Source organism: Garra rufa, chromosome 13 (genome assembly GCF_049309525.1).
Source record: "Garra rufa chromosome 13, GarRuf1.0, whole genome shotgun sequence".
Taxonomy (NCBI): domain Eukaryota; kingdom Metazoa; phylum Chordata; class Actinopteri; order Cypriniformes; family Cyprinidae; genus Garra; species Garra rufa.
Genome location: NC_133373.1, coordinates 5368835 through 5390206, shown reverse-complemented (window position 1 = coordinate 5390206; position 21372 = coordinate 5368835). Strand labels below are relative to the sequence as shown.

Here is a 21372-nt window from a genome sequence, read left to right as displayed (position 1 = left end):
AAATTAAGATCTTAGCAATGCATATTACTAATCAAAAATTTAATTTTGATATATTTATGATAGGAAATTTAATGTAATATCAATATTAATTAATACAATGTATTTTTGGCTCTTTTTTTTTTTTTTTTTTTGGCTAGGGCAAATATACCTGTGCTACTTAACACTGGTTTGTGCTCCAGGGTCACAGATATGATAGCTGAAAAGTTAATTTAAAGGGAACCTTGGGTATTAAGACTTGTATGGCTTAATATGACATAAATGATGTTTCTTACTGAAATATGTAGTAGAAAATAGGGCTGGGTATTGTGACCAATTTGGCAATTCGATTCGATTCTTATTTTTATGGTTTCGATTCGATTCGATTTCGATTCGATTCGATTCGATATCGATTAGCTATCAATATTTCATTTAAAATGTTAGTTTTGCAGACATGGGATCCATATTTTGATATAAATGCTGGTAACTGGAACTCTCCTACTTAAGTTTATTACTGAAATACACATCTACATTAATAATAGGGTGCACACAGTTGTTTTAAACAACTTTTATTTTAAATGAACATTGTAACAAGAAGTCATAAATATGTGCATCCATTGTACACCATGTAAACAAACTGCAAAATGCACATTACTGTAAAAAAAATAAAAAGACTGTAAATGTGCAACAGTGAAATCTATTAAGAACTTCAAACATGTTTGAATAAAACATTTTTCTAAATTCAAAACGTTCAAAACAGGCCCATCATAAAGCCCTTGTCTGCATATACAAAACATTCTAACTGTCCATAAAACTAACAGTTCTTAACTACAGCCTAATAATTTTTGATCACCAGATTTTTCTGCAAAAAAAGCAGCTGATCAACATGTTCTGATCTGATCTAAGGCAGCTCCTTTGCGCTGTGATTAGATCAACAGCAGTTGAGAAAACTCTCTCAGCAGGAACACTAGTGACACCTTCAGGACGAGAGGGGAAAATTCATATCCTCTTACGTGAAGCACGTGCATTAAGAATCGATTCGGGGATTTCCCGAATCGATATCGTTGCGTTAAACTGAAGATCGATTAAAATCGGAGAATCGATATTTTTTACCCAGCCCTAGTAGAAAACCCATGAAAGGTTTACGTTATTTAAAAAAACATAATTTTATACAGATTTTGGACTGTGGGTGCGCAATTATTATGTCAGATGGTTGCACTCAAGAGCTACTTTTCAGCAACACAACACAATAAGCAACTCTGAAAATAAAATATTGATACAATGCCACATTGTGTGGCTTTTGGTTGTAATTTTCAATCGAAGGGCAACAAGATAAGCAGTGTAGGTCTTCCCTGATTTACCTAGTAATAAGAAGAGGAAAAAAAAGAATGGAAAGATGCCTTTGTATGAATAAAACTTCCTAAAGATCTGCGTCTTTGTTCTCTCCATTTTAGCCCTGCTTTGAGGCTTTTAGTAGACCACAGCTACTGAAAAGGCTTACAAATGGCAGAGACAAGAAACACTGGATGCCATCCTGACAGGATGTAAACATGTCAACACTTGTCATGACGCCGCCACCACCTAAGGACTTTCTCAGCCGTACAAGTCTTAATACCTGGGGTTTCCTTTAAAAAACTGCCAAGTTGAGATTTGAATCTGTAGTGGAAGGAAGTAGTGCTGTACTCAAGAATTTTTTCCCGACACTGTTGTTTTCTATTTACACACTTGTGCCGTCAAACCTTTGTATGAAAGCAATATCATACTCGTAGCCATGCGAGATGGCTCTATATCAGCACAGATGGTTTTCTTGTGCATTTAAAAGTGTTTCAAAGTTAATATTTCACTCATTATCCTTTGCCATTAATGGGATTCTGATTTATAACAGGAAGTAACATAATAACCAGACAGTATGCGTTTGTCTGTTTGCTTGTACAGTTTGTCTGCCAATGCAAGGAACCTCATTCCCCACTTGAGCCATTAACTATACCATGTGTGTTCAGTCAATAAAAGAGTGTGTGTGAGAGAGAGAGTCAACCAAAGCCTCTAAAGTATTTGACTCCAGGATGCCTCATAGAAAAGGCAGGTTTCCTATCTGAGGATGTGTGCAGTGTTTCCTGCCCCCTCCCGACTCTTCCTCACTGTCCCCACTGCTGGACCCTCATTAGGCTCCCTTCTGACACTCTTATTGTCACTATTCTTCTCTTTCCATCATTTTATCTCCCTGTACTGTATATACATCCATGCTGCTTTTCACCCATTTCTAAATGGCCTCCTTTGCATCTGCCGCTTTACGTTCCCCAAACACAATCACACACACACACACACACACACACACACACACACACACACACACACACACACACGTTGGGTTTACATGTTTTATGGGGACATTCCATAGGCGTAATGGTTTTCATACTGTACAAACAGTATTTTCTATGGCCCTACACCTACCCTACACCTAAACCTAGCCCTCACAGGAGATTGTGCACACTTTTACTTCCTCAAAAAAACTCATTGTGCATGATTTATAAGCCTGTTTCCTCATGGGGACCTAAGAAATGTCCCCACAAGGTCAAAATCTACTGGTATTCCTATCCTTGTGGGGACATTTGGTCCCCACAACGTGATGAATACCAGGTACACACACACACACACACACACACACACACACTAACCCCATTTCAGTACCTTGAATTTATTTTTTATTGTTCTCTCTTGCTATATATATAGGCAAGACTTCCGGTGCTGCCTTGCGGCGACGAACAGCAGTGGTTGGGTTTGCGTGTATTTGTCTATTTTATGTCTTTTTTTTACCATTGTGCGCATGGTGTTTTATCCTTTTTTACATTCTTTGACACTTTTTAATTACGTGAAGTCATCATGGAACTTATGAATGCTTTGCTTATGAACATTGTCACTTTTGGTCTGTTAAATACTTGAATAAATCAGCTCTAAGCATTGCAATTTGTAACTTTTCCAGGATGACATCTATGGGTTGTGTTATTTCTTTTTCTTTTTTTTTTTTGAACAGCTTATTGTCCATTTTATTGTATCTTTTACTGTATTTATGTGTTGCCAGTGGCTGCTGTGGAACAAATTGCCCCTTGGGGATAATAAAGAATTCAAACAATCAATTAACTGCTAATCTGTAGGGTTATGCTTGGGATGAAAATGCATAATTATTTCTAAACTGTTACTAAATAACATGATAATTTTTGATGCATATGTTTATTTTGTAAGTTATAAAATCACAATTAAATGGGCTTCATTAAAGATGCACTAACGACAGTTTATTTCACAGGTTAGTTGAACAGTTTTTTGTAAAGAAGTCTTTTCTGCTCACCAAGCCTGCATTTATTTGATCTAAAGCAGAGAAAGAAAAAAAAACAGTACAAGTTTGAAATAATTTTACTATTTAAAATATTTTTTTTCTTTTCAGTGTCACATGATCCTTCAGAAATCATTATAATATTCTGATTTGTTGTTCAAGAAACATTTATTATTATTTTGTTGAAAACAGCTGAGTAGAATTCTTTCAGGTTTCTTTGATGAACAGAAAGCTCAGAAGATCAGCATTTATCAGAAATAGAAATCTTTTGTAACATTATAAATGTCTTTATCATCACTTTTGATCAATTTAAAGCATCCTTGCTAAATAAAAGTATTAATTATTATAATTCCTTTCCCCCAAAAAAATTATACAGACTTCTAGCTATTGAATGGTATATTGTATTATGTCTCAAAAGTTTTTTATTTCAGATAAATGCAGATATTTGGATCTCTCTATTCATCAAAGAATTCTGAAAAAAATTACTCAACTGTTAAATATTGATAATAATAATAAATGTTTCTTGAACAGCAAATCAGCATATTAGAATGATTTCTGAAGGATCATGTGACACTGATCACAGGAATAAATTACATTTTAAAATATATATAAAAAAAGTTTTTTTTTGGAAAAGTAAAAATAATTTACAATATTGCTGCTTTTGCTGTTTTTATTTGATCAAATAAATGTGGGCTTGGTGGGCAAAAGAGACTTCTTTAAAAACATAAAATCTTTTTGACTGGTAATCTAGAAAAGTAAAGAAAAAACTAACTTTTAGGTAATTTATTATAAGCAACTAATTATACTTTAAACTAATAATAATTTAATTAGGACAATGTCAAGTTTGAGGGTGAAGATTGCCACACTGTAAAGTTGTAGTGTGTTCAATCCTCTATTTAACATTTTAACAAATACTTGTTAAAGGAAATATGTTGATTTAACTTAAAATGTTAAGTAGTGGTGAACAATCAGTTTTCGATCTTTGATCTCTGATCTTACATTGTGCAAATCATGTCCCATATTTCTTCAACACAAATAGGCCTATATTCTGGTCTCAGTAGTGTATAATATCTGGGGATTGCATGTACACTCATTCTGTCTCGTTAGCTTCACGCATTTTATCTGTAGGCTCTATATGAAAGAAATCCTAACCCCAGCACAGTGTTTAAATGCTGCTTTTCCAAACTTTTGGAATAAGCCATTTTTATTTGCATGCACATAGACATGGCAGGTATCATTGTGCCTTTGTTTCGGTGGTACTACGGTTAGATTGTGTTGATCATATTGCTTTCTCACTCTATTGTCTGCTTGGCTGTATAGGTTCTTTTTCCATGGTTTTCCATGTGTTTTCTTTCCAAAACCCAGCGCTGATGACAGAGCAGGAACTGGCACACCTTGACCGGACCCACTGGGATGTGGTAGGCAATAGAGTATCCAATTATTACATCATGTTTAAAAGTAACAAAAAAGAAAGAGAAGAAAATGTATATTTTTAACTTGCAAAGAATCAGGTCAGAGTTTGAAACCTAATAGAAGATTTTAAATCTTTTTGAAACTGAAGTGTGTACGTCTGTGCCTTTTCTGTCACTGGTTTGATCTCTTTGCAGGGAGTCTGACTCAGACGTGATCTGAATCATAATGCTGAATCTGACATTTTTGTCTGACAAACAAACCAAAAAAGAGAGTAGATTAACATTAGTGGATTTGAACTTGAAAATTTATGGTTTTGTTTTTTTTGTCTTTCCATAGTTGAAATAAGATACTGTCTGATGTTCATTCATGTTTATTTTGTGCTATAACTAGTAGAAAGGAAGAGATGGTTTGCAAAACTGTTCACCCATCTTCCAATGGTTTTGGATAAACAAATATTGCACCCCGTCTTAAAAAAATGTCTATACTACCAGGCAAAACATTTTTGAACAGTATAGATTTTTAATGATTTTTAAAGAAGTCTCTTCTGCTCACCAAGCCTGAATTTATTTGATCCAAAATTTAGTAAAACAGTAATATTGTTGAATATTATTCTATTTAAAACAACTACTTTCTATTTGAAATATGTATTTTAAAATGTCATTTAATTCTGTCCTAAATTTTCAGCATCGCCACTCCAGTCTACATTGTCACATGATCCTTCAGAAATCATTCTAATATGATGATTTGCTGTTTAAAAACATGTATTATTATTATTATTATTATTATTATATTTAAAACAGCTGAGTACATTTTTTCGAGATTCTTTGATAAATAGAAAGATCCAAAGATCACCATTTATCTGAAATAAAAAGCTTTAGTAACATTATACACTATACCATTCAAAAGCTTGAAGTCAGTGTAATTTTTTTAAATTATAGAACTTAATACTTTTATTTAAAAGGATGCTTTAAACTTAAAGTGATCAAAAGTGATGATAAAGACATTTGTAATGTTACAAAAGATTTCTATTTTCAGATAAATGCTGTTCTTCTGAACTTTCTATTCATCAAAGAAACCTGGAAAAAAATCTACTCATCTGTTTTTAACATAATAATAATAATAAATGTTTTTTTTTTTTTGAGCAGCAGATTAGCATATTAGAATGATTTCTGAAGGATCATGTGACTGGAGTAATGATGCTAAAATTCAGCTTTGAAATCACAGGAATAAATTACATTTTAAAATATATTAAAATAGAAAACAGTTATTTTAATAGTAAAATTATTTCACAATTTTACTGTTCTCTTTGAGGGCTTTTCCATACCCGCTGTTAGCATGAGTCCGAAAGTTAGGAAGTGCTCTCTTTTTCCTGATCCCCTGCTCAGAGGGGGAAGTGTTTTAGGTGCTACGACTCCCAGCAGAAATGACCAGGACAGGAAACATGTGGTGGTTGGAGACACAAACTCTAACCCTTTCGATCTTTCTAAGACCCATAATGCATCAGTCCACATGTCCCTACCAACAACAACCAAAAAGAGACTAAATGAGCATGCCAAAGTGTAAACTTGCTGCTTAAAAAGTATAAATCAGACAAGGTTATTTTCAGACAAAACCAAAAATGTATCCATGCATGTGCTTTGAAAAAAAAAAAAAAAAAAAAACTTTTTCTACTATATTGTTTTGTGTTTCTATAATTTCGCCTTCTGTTACATATGCACATAACATTTTACTAATTCAAAATTAGCTATGTCACAGCAGTGGCATAATAAGGAAACGCGAAGTTGCCATAACTGTAAATGTTTAGCCACTGTTCTTAAGAAATTGTGTAACCCCTGTACGCAACCAACAATTGACCCAAGGCCTGATATTGTCCATCGCTCATACACAGGGCCTTAGTGCATTGTTTGCTTGGAGATGTCCTGTCGTACGGCTCACTGTTACACAACAAAAGATACACCCTCCCCTTCCCACTTTTATCCTTTGGATCCACCCATATCCCACTGGCAGCATCTCTGGGACATTCTTTCTCAGCTTGCTGGAAAAACAAGGGAGGTTACCATTACTCCGCCAACCTCTTTACCTCCAGAGAGGGGAGGGGGAAAGAACTACTATTAATGACTGAAGTGCTGTAACACTTTACAGTACAGGAAACATGGCCATCCAGATTGTTTACAGACAATGGAATGGTCACAGTGTCCTCCTTTGCTAAATTAATCTGCTAGTGGTTTACAAACCTTTATCGCATAAAAAACGAGACGAGACGAAATTTAAATGCTGGTCATGTGTCGATGACTACAATTAAATGTATAATGCAATATCGTTGACGAATAAAAACGAGACTAAATGTGGTTTACAAAATAAAAACTATGCTAAAATGTCTATTTATTTTTGTTGACGAAAACGAGATGAAACGAAATGTTATAACGTTAGATTGATGTGCAGTAGCCAGAGCTGTATTCCTTCTGCACTCTTAAAAGTTAAGGTGCTTTAAAAGGTTCTTCAAGCAGCGCCGTAGAAGAACCATTTTTGGTTCCACAAAGAACCATTCAGTTAAAAGTTCTTTATAGAACTGTCTCTTTCTTACCTTTTTATAATCTGAAGAACCTTCTTTCGCCACAAAGAACCTTTGTGAAATGGAAAGGTTCTTCAGATGTTAAAGGTTCTTTAAGGAACCATTTAGACAAAAAAGGTTCTTCTATGGCATCGTGAAGCACCTTTATTTTTAAGAGTGTAGCCTAAACTGTGCAGACGCAGGTGACGTCACTTCCCCCAAGCCCCACTTGCGGCATTATCTAGAACAGTGGTTCTCAATCCTGGTCCTGGGGGACCCCTGCTCTGCACATTTTGCATGTATCCCTTATTTAATACCTGTTGAAATCATCAGCTCGTAAGGAGAGAGATACATAAACTGAACTAATGAGCTGATGATTTCAATCAGGTTTGTTAAATAAGGGAGACATGCAAAATGTGCAGAGCAGGGGTCCCCCATGACAAGGATTGAGAACCACTGATCTAGAAGACGCCTACAAACAAAGTTAAGTCTGACACAGATGAAGGGAGTGATGGCCAGCCAGCCAGGGTTCATCTTTGGGAGAAAAAGAAGATACGACACGCACATTTTATTTGCACTTTTTAGTAGTGGGGGGAAAAAAACAAAGCTTTTCGAAGCACCGAAGCGTTCCCCTCAACTGTATCATTAAAAGGTACATTACTCGAAGCTTTTCAACATGTTACACACTAATGACATCTTGTGGTCAAAGGTGGAAAAAGTTGCTTTTGCATCTCAGATGTCCAAGCGATTTTTGGACAGTTTCATAAAATAAATCAACTTGTGCTAGGAAAACCATAAGAAATAATAAAAAAAAAATGTCATTTTACTTACACAAGGTATAAATTAATGAATCTGTAAATACACTAAAAAAAAAAAAGACTAAAATACAATTTTCATTGACTAAAAATAGACTAAATGTCATCAATTTTCATCGACTAAAACTAGCCGAAAATAGTCATGGATAAATCTGACTAAAATAAGACTAAAATGCTCAGACTTTTAGTTGACTAAAACTTGACTAGACTAAAAAGAATAAATACGCTAAAACTAATAAAAACTAAAATGACAGCTTCACACAAAGACTAGACTAAAACTAAAATTAAAACTGGCCGGTTTGTACATTTAGAAGTGTAATGAAGTTGACTTGAGAAAGTCAATTTACTGAAATGCTATTTAATCTTAAAGCTTCTTCTGAGATTAAATTTTCAAGCAACAACCACCAAACATGGGTCAGAGCTTCAGACGGCTCTGTCTCGGGTTGCTATATCTTTTCTAACTGATCAGACTTACAATTTTTGGTAAACAGACGATTAAACCTCTGGAAAGTCCCATAGACTTTAAAAACATTTGTCCAGTAACACTTATAGAGTGTTTAAGCTGGTTATCACTAGCAAAGCTTAATGACTACCCTACACTGTAAAAAACTATTTGTTGAATCAACTTAAAATAATTTGTTTCCTGGCTGCCTTATAATTTTAAGTTAAGTCAACTTAAAATGTTTGAATTGATTCAACTTAAAACTTTAAGGCAGCAGGGTAACACATTTTAAGTTTACTAAACAAATTGTGTTTTTTTACATTACAGAACAACATGCGAATCATGTTGAAAACATACTAGTAATCTAATAATGCTAGAAACATGCTATCAACATGTTAATCACGGGTAAAACCTGCTAGCAATGTCAGTAATATTAGCAGCATAATCATGCTAGAAATATTCTAGCACAATGCTAATCATGTTATAAACATTTTATCAGTGGGTTAATCATACTTAATACATGCCATGTTACAAACATATTGTCAACATGCTAATCATTCTAGATACATGCTTATCATGGTAAAAACATGCTAATTATGCTTTAAACAGGCTAGCAACATGTGAATTGTGCTAGAAATATGTTTGCAACATGCTAATCATGCTAGGAACATGCTATCAACAGGTTAACCATGCTACAAACATGCTATCAATAGATTAATCATAGTAGAAACACACTAGCGACATGCTAACCATGCTAGTGACGTTCTAATCATACTAGAAATATACTAGCACAATACTAATCATGCTTGTAACATGGTAAGAACATGCTAATCATTGTAGCCACATGCCTATTATGTTAAAAACGTGGTTAATTATGCTTGCCAATAACATGTTAATCATGTTAAAACATGATAGCAACATGACAATTGAGCTAGAAACATGTTAGCAATATGTTGATTATGCTAGAAATATGCTGGCAAAATGCTAATCATTCTAGAAACATGTTTGGACATGGTAACAACATGCTATCAACAGGTTAATCATGCTTAAAACATGCTAGCAATTTGTTGATCATGTTAGAAACATCTCAATAATATGCTAATTGTGTTAGATACATGCTAGCTGTCACGATGTAGGCAGCAACACACGAACAACGACGTAGTAAAAGACGAATATTTAATAAATCCAACGGAATACAAGCAGACACAGGAACAGCAGGGTAAGACATCCATATAACATCAAAGACCGACAAGAGTACAGGGGAAAACACACACCTTAAATACACAGACTGATTACACATCCAGGTGGAGACAATGAAGGAGGAACCAAACACACACTGCACTGCGGGGGAGAATGGGAGAAACCAACATGAAAGTCCGGGGATGTGACATTACCTCCCCCTCCCGGAAGGCGTGTCCTCACGCCGACAAACAGGAAACAACAAACAGTCTTAGGAGGGGGTTTCGGCGGAGGATGGACTCCCGGGAGGAGGGCACAAGATGGAGTCCAGGGTGGTGACGGAGGGAGGAGCCAAGGATGTGACAGGAATGGGCTGGAGCAGGAGGAGCCAGGTGGGACCCAGAACGCAGCCAAGATGTATTCCCACGGTGGAGCCGATGGAGGGAGGAGCCATGGTGGAGGAAGGGCTGACGACTCCAAGGGGCCGACCGACGGAGGTGGAGCAGGTGGTGGGAGAGCCCGAGGCGGAGACGGAAAGCCGATGATCTTGGGTGACACCGCGGATCCGGAGGGCCAAGGTGGAACCCAAGGCTCTGGCGACCAAGGCGGAGATGGAGATCCGGAGATCCGCGGCGGAGCCGGAGCGACAGAGGGCCGAGGCTGTGCCCGCGGGAGGGAGGAGGTCCACAGAGCCTGTGGGACGGCGCGACGAGGCACAGCCGGAGGAGTAGAGTCCAGAGGCGAAGGTGGGGCGACAACTGACCAGGGCGGAGCCGGAGGGACGATGGTGCCCGGTGGAGCTGGTGGATCGACGGGCGACGGCAGAGACGAGGGAGCAGAGAGCCGGGGTGGAGCCGCAGGGTCGGAGGGCCGAGGCGGAGTCCAGGACTCTGAGGCTGGAGGCGATGGTGAGGGATCCTCCAGCCATGACACCGATGGAGACTGGCAGACCCGCGGCGAACCCACCGCACAGATGGTGGACTGAGGGTGAGCAAGGGGACAGACAGTCGACAACGGGGATTCAGGAAGGCTGGGCGGAACCAGCGGAGAATCAGGACTAGGCAGAAGAGGGAGGGTGGGTGGGAAGTCCAGGCAGATAGGTATTTCCATGACACAGTCAATTACATCCCCAAAATCTTGTTCCAGCTCACCCTCAGTGATGGTGCAGTGGGCGGGGCTCTCTACCGCCCCTTCTTGCTCGACGCAGCACTCCACCGTCGCAGATGTAGTGGCCGGCTCTCGCACCTGGTCGGATGATATGACCCCATCGGCGCTCCACACTGCTGTCGCTCCGGGCTTGGGCTTTCCGTCTACGATGGGCTCATAATCCGTCGGTCGGGGTGGCTGGCTGGGCTCTGGGTCCGGAGTGACACTGGCGAGATGCTCCTTGGAACAGGCGGGGAACGCGGGTCTGTTTCTCGCCAGTGTCCACTCCACAAATGCGGCGAAATCCGCTCGAGGGCCATCCTCGGACGACGGCGCTCTGCACGACGCGTTGAGGCTAGCGTCATAGAACGTACAGAGCGCGTCGTCCGGGTAGCTGGTGGTGTTTGCTACAAGCTGGAACATTTGAGTGTAACCCTCGAGCGGTAAATCCCCCTGCTTCAGCCGGAGGAGGATGAATTCTGGACGTAGGAAGGAATCCATGGGGGAAACACAACGGAAACAAAAAGACTGGGAAAAACGAACAGCAAACAAAACGGAGGTGAACACGTCAACAAAATATCTGTTTTGGTCGGTCTTTCTGTCACGATGTAGGCAGGAACACACGAACAACGACGTAGTAAAAGACGAATATTTAATAAATCCAACGGAATACAAGCAGACACAGGAACAGCAGGGTAAGACATCCATATAACATCAAAGACCGACAAGAGTACAGGGGAAAACACACACCTTAAATACACAGACTGATTACACATCCAGGTGGAGACAATGAAGGAGGAACCAAACACACACTGCACTGCGGGGGAGAATGGGAGAAACCAACATGAAAGTCCGGGGATGTGACACTAGCGACAGGTTAATCATGTTAGTAACACGCTAATCATAGTAGAAACACTCTAGCAAAATGCTAATGACATCCCAGTCATGCTATAAATATGCTAATCATGCTATAAATATACTAGCGCAATGCTAATCATGCTTGTAATATGGTAAGAACATGCTAATCATGGTAGCCACATGCTTATTATGTTAAAAATGCTATCAACAGGTTAATCATGCTTACAATATGCTTGCCATTAACATGCTTATTGTCACATGTCACCTGATACTTCATGTCTTTTGCCTTTATTTTGCACTGTTTGTCATTTGGTTTCTCCCTCTGTCTTCCCCCGTCTGTTTGTGATCATTTGGTTTAGTCCTTGGTTAATCATTATCTGTATCACCTGTGTTTCATGATTAGTTCCCCTTTATAAGTCTGTCTTTGAGTTTAGTCCTTTGTCGGTCATTGAATGTGTATGTAGCACGTGTGTGGCAATCTCCTGTCTTTCCTTTGAAGATCACGATTAAAAGTATTTATTATTTGAGTTTTGGCTTCCGTCTCGTCAAACCAGCACCAGTCTATGACACTTATCATGTTAAAACATGCTAGCAACATGACAATTGAGCTAGGAACATGTTAGCAATATGTTGATTATGCTAGAAATATGTTAGCACAATGCTAATCATTCTAGAAACACGTTCAAAACATGTTATCAACAGGTTAATCAAGTTTAAAACATGCTAACAATTTGTTAGAAGCATGTCAACAATATGTTAATATGATAGATACATGCTAGCAACATACTAATCATGCTAGATACATGTTAGTAACATGTTAATCATGCTAGACATGTAAACAATGCTAATCATAGTAGAAACAGAGTAATTGTGCTAAAACATGCTAATCATGCTATATACAGTACATGCTAGAGACGTGCTAATCATGGTAGAAACATGTTACAATGCAAATCATTTTAACAACATGCTAATCATGCTTCAAACATGCCAGCAAAAATGTAATTCATGCTTGATTTATATACTATCATAATGTTAATAATTCTAGAAACATGCTAGTAACATGTTAACAACATGCTAGTCGTGGTAGCAACATGCTAATTATGTTAGAACATGCTATCAACAGGTTAATCATGCCAAAGACTATAGAAAACCCTATATGCCTTAAAGGGACTTTGATCATGCTTAAAACATGCTAGCATGTTAATCATGATACATGGTAGCAACATGCTAATCATGCTAGAAACATGTTAATCATGGTAAAAACATGCTAATCATGTTTAAAATATGCAGTGTTACACTTTTATTTGTAAAATGATTGTTAAATCAGTTAAATATTATGTAATATTGGAAAATATTCTGTATTTACCCAAATTAATTAAATTTGTCTTATATTTTTGTCCATGGATGTTCTTACTTAAAGGTCCACTGAAGTGCCTTGAACCACGCAGGGTTATTCTATGTGGTGACGTACTTTTAACTGAAACAAAAACATATTGATAAGCCCCGCCCACTTATTTTGAAGAGCCAATAGCGTTCCATTAATATCTGCTCGGCCAGAGCCGTTGAGTTCGGTAAAGCCGCATTTGTAAGCTTATGACAGCAGTCTAATAAATTACCCCATAGATTCAATATGAAACTCTTGCTAAAACAAAATGGTGATCATAATCATGCTGAGGCTGTGTAGTTTAATACATGCCGATCGCACATATGATCTGCTCTGTGTTATTGCGTCTCTGTGTAGGGGGCAGGACGCTACGGACTCAAGAGAGCATTTGATTGGACAGAACGTTTGATGAGAAACTGAAGTGCACGGTGATATCATCAAAATCGTTGATTCATATTGGCGGAAGTGACGAGACTGTAAGTTTTGAATACCCATATCTTGTAAAAGCGAATTTTGTCATTGTTTTGAAGCACACTAGCTTATAGATAATCTTAAGGCTAATATATTCATACTAAAAGCCCAAAAACTTTAATTTTGATTTCAGGGGGACTTTAAGCAATAAGGCTTCGCGTCGTGCCTAACAACGCCCTTCAGCCGTGATTTATTCACGATACAGCACGGCCTCAAGTACCTTATTGCTTTTATAAAACGGTTACCACACAATAAAAATGTTAAAATCAAAAATATATATTAATTTATATATATATTAAGTTGTATGTTTTCATAAAGTAAAATCATTAACTGCCTTCCGCTGTAAAAAGTAGTCCCTAACTGCTGCAGCTGTGTTGACGTTGCTAAGGGTGGTTGAAGGGGGTTCAATGATACACAAAACCGTTGAGTGAAGCGGTCATAGCAGTGCCATATCATGAATACGACACAGCTGCTGACCAATCAGAATTGAGGAATGGAACTAATCGTTTTATAATTAATAATAAATATTCATCTTTTGATTGTTGCTGTTGCCTTGGTAATTCTGTGTTTGACTCAGCATATCTTCTGGGTAAAAACAGTTAGCTTGGTCAAAATGTGTTCGGTCCGATGTTTACCCAGCGCTGGGTTGCCAAATAACCCGAGTTGGGTCGTTTTTAACCCAGCATTTTTGGAGTGTACCATTCAGAATCAAGTATCAGTTTATATTCTTTCTGTTTAGCTGAGATCCGTAAAAGATATCAGTTTTAAAGCAATTTTGAAAAGCAATTGTTTTGCAACCACAATCACCTTTTTATCATTTTAACAACTAAAATAATCCAATAATGAAACTGAACTTAAAACCGACCAAGCTGCGTAGCCTACAGTAGCCTACAGTTTGTTATCGTTGCAATTCGTAACTATTTAATGGCAAAATTTATCCATACGAAACCGCCAACCTCAGAAAATAAGTACGTTTCCACATGAGATCGGATTGTAGCCTATATTTAACCAAAGGTTCTGCCAAGCTTAATTCGGAAATTGTGCATTTAGCTTATCTTCACTTCTTGATTGAATTAGGTCACTATCGTAACTGATCTCTGATGAAGTAATTTAGACTCTTCTGTTTACTCCCTGAGGTCATTTTCTTCGGACCTTCGGCCTCTAGAGTCTACAGGCATTAAATGAACAGTAATGAGTTTGATTAGTAAGTGTGTTGCGCTCCTCCCTCGCCTTCCTCTCTATCAGCGCACTTCAGTCTCGCGTCCGTCAGTGAGCGCGCAACAGGTCTCTATCAGAGTCAAACCCAGAACAGCGCAAGGATTTCTGTTCCGCACATAGTTTATTCTATGGTTAAGGATTTTTAAAAACGTGTCTTAAAGAGCACAACTTTTTCGTTTTGTCGTGATGAGGAGTTAAGGATTTTTGAATTTTGCTTTAATGCCGGGACGGTCCTGTGTTACTGTCGGGCGATGGCAAAGACATCTCATGTGCTTTATCTCGTCGACATCCTCTTCACAATCAACTTGGTTATAGGTATGGCATAAACGTGTCTAAATATCTAAAATATACTGTTGTATTAAATATACAAATGCTACATCATTATTAGCCTACTTTTCTCATCATAATAGGCAACTTATTGTTAATAGGTAGGCTGATTGATCGTAGCCTACTTTTGCTATTATATGGATTATAAAAGCTCTATTAAAATTAAAATATTTTCTGGTGAAAACTGTACACCTGTTACTGATTTTAAACAGCTAGGTCAAGTTATTGTTTTTCTCACTTTTTCATGTTATTTTACCTGTGGTAAATATATTTTAAGCCTATATTTTTTAGAAACAACAGCATGAATTACTGATTAGCTTAATGTAAGGAGAAAGAACTAAAAAAAAAAGTATACGATAATATAATATTATGATTTTTTTTTGTATGAAAAGTATGTATCGCGTTATAATTTCTATAATAGAAGCAGAAATGTTTGCACAAATTATAACATGTAAATAGATTGTCATTGCCTGTCAGCTATGCACATTGTTTTGTTGTTGTTTTGTTACGTTTGTTATTTAATGTTGGTTACAGTTGGTGAAGTCAGGTTAGATAAGATGTAAAGTTATTATGATTTACATAGTTTAATCAGTATTACTGTCAGAACATTTTATAGTAGCATAATAGTTACTACACTACCGGTCAAAAGTTTTTGATCAGTACGATTTTTAATGTTATTAAAGAAGTCACCGAGTCTGCTTTTATTTGATCCAAATTACAGCAAGAACAGTACAATTCTGAAATATTTTTACTATTTAAAATTATATTTTAAAATGTAATTTATTCTTGTGATTTTAAAGCCAAATTTTCAGCATCAATACTCCAGTCTTCAGTTTCACACGATCTTTCAGAATCAGATTATTATTATTATTATTATTATTATTAATATTTAAAACAGTTGAGTTGATTTTTTTCAGCATTCTTTGATGAATAGAAAGATCCAAAGATCAGCATTTATTTCAAATAAAAAATTACTTTTGTTACATCATACCATTTAAAAGCTTGGATATATATATATATATATATATATATATATATATATATATATATATATATATATATATATATATATTATTTGGTGTGTGTGTGGAGGGGGGAAAATAATTATAGTAAATTAATACTTTTATTTAACAAGGATGCTTTAATGTTTATAATGTTACAAAAGATTTCTATTTCCAATAAATGGTGTTCTTTTGAACTTTCTATTCATCAAAGAAACCAGACTAAAAATTCTGCTCAGCTGTTAACATAATAATAAATATTTTTAAAATAGCAAATCAGAATATTAGAATGATTTCTGAAAGATCATGTGACTGGAGTAATGATGCAAAAATGTAGCTTTGAAATCACAGGAATAAATTACATTTTAAAATATATTCAAATAGAAAACAGTTACTTTAAATAGTAATTTTTTTTTTGCTGTACTTTAGATCAAGTAAATGCAGGCTTTAAAAAGCCTTTTTTTTTAGAGAGGCTTTAAAAAATAAAAAATCTTACTGTTCACAAACTTTTGACTGGTATTGTATGTTCTATAATTTAATGAAATACAATACATACTTAAATATTGTTGCTTTGACCAAGTCTAAAGTTAGTTTAAGTATAAATTTGCATGATTTATTGTTTGATTTTGAATTCTATCATGGTATTAACACTATGTTGTCTGCACTGTAATATATATAACAGTCGCATTAACCATTGGAACCACTGCTATTACTTAACTTATTCGAAATAAATATATCATTTCAAGATTTCAAATGGATCAAAATGCGAACAGTTCAAACAGTTAAAAATAAACCTCCTATTCTTTCAGGCCCTTATCTTGTAATTCCCTCAGTTCGCTCTTATTCACTAGATACAATCAAGCCTTCACCACCATTGTTGTTTCAAATGCTTTCAGTGCCTGGCAATTTAAATGTTAAAACAAACAGTTGAATAAGTTAGTCTCCATGGAGTGCATGTGTTTTAGCATGATTGTGTGTGCCCATAAGAGTGTGTGTGTTCCCAGTTCCTCTGGAGCAGGAATCCCACCTTAGGCTTTGGAGCACGGGGCCATTTAGCCCGGCCCCGGCCCATCTGCCCAGGCTTCCTGTTTTGACACATCCAGGCCTCCGTGCTGCTCTTGCAGTTGCAGTGGAAAAATATCCCAGGGTCCCACATTACGCTGCTCCATTCCACAATGGACTGTGCCATACTTTACATGTCTGCATCCATTATATCTATTGTAAAACCAGGCCTGGCTATGGAAAGGCATTCATGGTCCCACCACTCTTGTTTTTTCCCAGTTGACTGTGTGAGTCAGTGCTCATGCACAGGGACACAGTAGTTTGGCCGTTTGTTTCAGTGGCAGACCAACAGAGTTTCTTTTAAAATCCATGTACCTTTTTCAAAAGGAAATGGTTTGTTGATCACACAGTAGATTTAACTTGATAGTTGAGTTTAACTTGTCAAAATGGTCTTTTTATGTCTGTTGCAAATGCACTTGCATAGAGATAAAAAGGGAAAAGGGATCTGCTTTCAGATGAAGTTGGAGATAAAGTGGAGTTTAGGATTGAACTGACTTATTCTGGACTTAAAGTTAAGCATGTTTAGGAGAGTGTAGAAAAAGTGCATGTTGTATCTCTTTGTTTATGCAGTTTTGATGTTAATGTGATATATTGTAGTCATATTTGCAGTGGTTTATTATTCTGAGGATGGTGGTCCTACTGTCTAGTGTTTAGTTTTAATGTGAAATGTTGTGATGTGTTGTCTAGATGCAAATTTACGATGGTTGTTTTGTTCCTTTTTTGGTTTAAGTTGGTTTAATTCAACAAGATAAAAGAACATCTGTTATTTGATTTTATTTAAAGATTTTTTTATCTAAAAAACAAGCAAAAAATATGGTAACACTTTATTTTAAAGTGACATAACTACACATACTTACAATAGTAATAACAGTTAATTATGCATCATTAGCATAATAATTCAATATAGATAAAAAGCAGGAATATGTTAATGTTTGTGTTATTATATTTTATTTTATTAATTTATTTTATTCATAAAAAAACAATAAAAATAGCAACACTTTATTTTAAAGTGACAAATACACTAGTTACATGTACTTACTATGGTAATAACAATTAATTATGCATAATTAGTATAATAATTAAGATAAAAGGCAGGAATCTGGTAATGTCTGTTTCTTATTTTATTTTATTAATGGTAACACTTTTACATGTACTTACTATAGTTATATGTACTTACTATAGTAACAACAATAAGATAAATAGTAGAAATTTTGTAATGTCTGTTTCTTTATTTAATTTGTTTTTATTTTATTATTTTATAAAAATATTTTATCTAAAAACCTTTGTTTTATTTTAAATAAAATGTATAAAAAATATAATAAAATAAATAATAAATAAAATAAAATAATGTAAAATAAAATAAAAAATAATTTTTAGATGAAAAAAAACCTGATAAAACAAAATTTTACTTTATTTTATAAGATGATTTTTCATCCAAAAACAAGGTAATTTTATTATTAATTGTATTATGTTACATGTACTAGTAATAACAGTTTATGTATAATTACCATAATAATTCAATAAGATAAAAAGCAAGAATCTGGTAACGTCTGTTATTTTATTTTATTTTATTTTATTTTATTTATCCAAAAATAAAAATAAAAATAAAAAACAGCAACACTTTATTTTAGGGTGACATAAATACTCTAGTTACATGTACTTACTTTAGTAATAACAGTTAATTAAGCATAATTAGCATTAATATGCATAAATAAGCATTAACCTTAAACTTAACATAACCATATAGTCAGTAAATGTGGTTAATTAATATTATTCAGTACATACCAAAAAAAAGTCATACAAAAACTGTAATAAATGGCACATATGATATTGAGCTAAAGCCAGAATTAAAAAGAGATTTAATTCTGAGTTAAGAGTTAAGTCCTCATTAAAATCATTTATTATTCATGTCAATATCAGCAGCTTGCCTTAATCAAAACCCTCTGCATGTATTTTTTCTTGCAGCGATAGAGCTCAGGTTTGTGCCTGATCCTCCAACCATAAACATCACTGCGAAGACTCTCAAAATCAATGCTTCAGATACACTGGAGATCACATGCAGGTGAGCTTTGCTGATGGAAAAGAGCAATTCTATGTTTAAATGTACGTTCATGTTTATTCTGAAGCTACTTTTCCACAAAAGAGTGCTGTTTGTGTTAGCTATTTGTTTTTCATATATAATTTTCTTTAATACAATATCATTTTTGCTTAAAAATTGCTGTTTCTACCTGTTACACAGGGGACGTCAGATACTGGAGTGGTCTACGCCTCACAACCGAACCCGTTCTGAAACTCGGCTAACCACGACAGACTGTAGTGGCAGTGGACTGTTCTGTAGCACTTTAACCCTCTCCAAAGCAATAGCCAACGAGACTGGAGAGTATCGCTGCTTTTATAAAAACCTGCCTGTAGAGGATGGAAAGACTTCAGTATCTCTGTATGTCTTCATACAAGGTATGGTTTGCATGTGTAGTTCTCAACTAAATAGATAAACACATTTTCATAACTTTCCGACCCAACTCCCACTCTTCCGAAGAAAGTGGGAGCGAGAGTTGGAATGTTGCAAAAATGTGTAATCGCATTGCATACTTCCTCTGTTATATTTCAGGATAACCTCTTGACCTCTTTAAACTTTAAAACTTCTTTATTCTGTGGAACCACCACATTTTACTTCCATTTTCAAGCTGACAAACTCTGTTGTCCAGATAGACAAAATATAGGAAATGGAAGTGTGATTTTGATGAATTTACTTCATTCCATAATCCATACCTATGAAACCTGACTATTAAATGTGCATAACAATTTGTAAGTACTGTCATATCTCTTACGCAATCTGACTAGTGTATTTAGTAAAGAGTTAAGTCAAAATATACTTGATTTTGACATCATTATCTGTTCTGCATGGACTTTTAAAAATAAAGGTGCTTCACAATGCCATAGAAGAACCTTTTTCTTTGTCTAAATGGTTCCATGAAGAACCTTTAACATCTGAAGAACCTTTCTGTTTCACAAAAGGCTCTTTGTGGTGAAAGAAGGTTCTTCAGATTATAAAGGTAAGAAAGAGATGGCGAGACACTGCAGGTGAATAGGGTAAAAAATTAACTAATAGTTATCGCCTTACTTACCCAGTTGATTGATTACATTGATTACATTGATAAATGCAAACATTTTTTGTATTACAAGTTTTCTCAAATGTTAGGTTTAAATATGCAAATAAAGCATCATTTAATGAAATATGCGCTAATATGCATACATTTCTAGTACAAAAATCTAAACACTGGATAAAGTCAGTTTCAAAATTCTTGCTTAATTTATTTGACATATTAGAGTCAAATGTTTTTACAGAGGGGATTTGGGGTAACTCATTTTGTTACTCCATAATTCAGAAAAAAACATAGAACTGACAGAAAGCGATTATATATGAACAAATCCGCTGGAATGAATATATGACAGGAATAAAAATGTCAAGTTTGGTGTGTGTAAGTGCTACTGAAGTGGAGATTTATGGTTCAGTGTAGGAGAATAAACTCATTTAGAGAAAAAGGCCTTTAAAAATATGTATTGTAATACAAGTAATAGATAAAGTGCTATAAAAGAAACACTTAACAGTGTCTTTTGGGTGTTTTCTTTCCACTAGTCTAAAAAAACACTTTAAGAAACACCAAAAAGCCCAAAATCTCAATCTTGACGGGTGCATGAAAAAATTGTTTTTGACTGCAGTGTCTCCCCTTAAAGAACCTTCGACTGAATGGTTCTCTGTGGAACCTAAAATGGTTCTTCTATGGACCTTTTAAAGCACATTTATTTTTAAAAATGTGCGTTTTCGTAAATATCTGGTTGTCGGGTAATATGTGACCCTGGACCACAAAACCAGTCTTAAGTCGCTGGGGTATATTTGTAGCAATAGCCAAAAATACATTGTATGGGTCAAAATGATTGATTTTTCTTTTATGCCAAAAATCATTAGGAAATTAACTAAAGATCATGTTCCATGAAGATTTTTTGTAAAATTCCTACTATAAATATATCAAAATGTAATTTTTGATTAGTAATATGCATTGTTAAGAACTTAATTTGGAGAACTTTAAAGGTGATTTTCTCAGTATTTTGATTTTTTTGCACCCTCAGATTCCAGATTTTCAAATAGATGTATCTCGGCCAAATATTGTCCTATCCTAACAAACCATACAGCAATAGAAAG

The 21372-nt window shown here is 35.6% G+C and overlaps 1 protein-coding gene across 1 annotated transcript in view; it reads left to right on the top strand.

The window, feature by feature from the left end:
- Positions 1–14853: 14853 nt before the first annotated feature.
- The window catches only part of kdr (kinase insert domain receptor (a type III receptor tyrosine kinase)), a 40927-nt gene continuing 34408 nt past the window's right edge, over positions 14854–21372 (top strand). Inside the window, exons 1-3 of the mRNA XM_073853087.1 lie at positions 14854–15096; positions 19137–19233; positions 19411–19625. Coding sequence (XP_073709188.1) covers positions 15033–15096; positions 19137–19233; positions 19411–19625 — 376 coding nt within the window. The 5' untranslated portion in view covers positions 14854–15032. The remainder of the gene's footprint in view (positions 15097–19136; positions 19234–19410; positions 19626–21372) is intronic.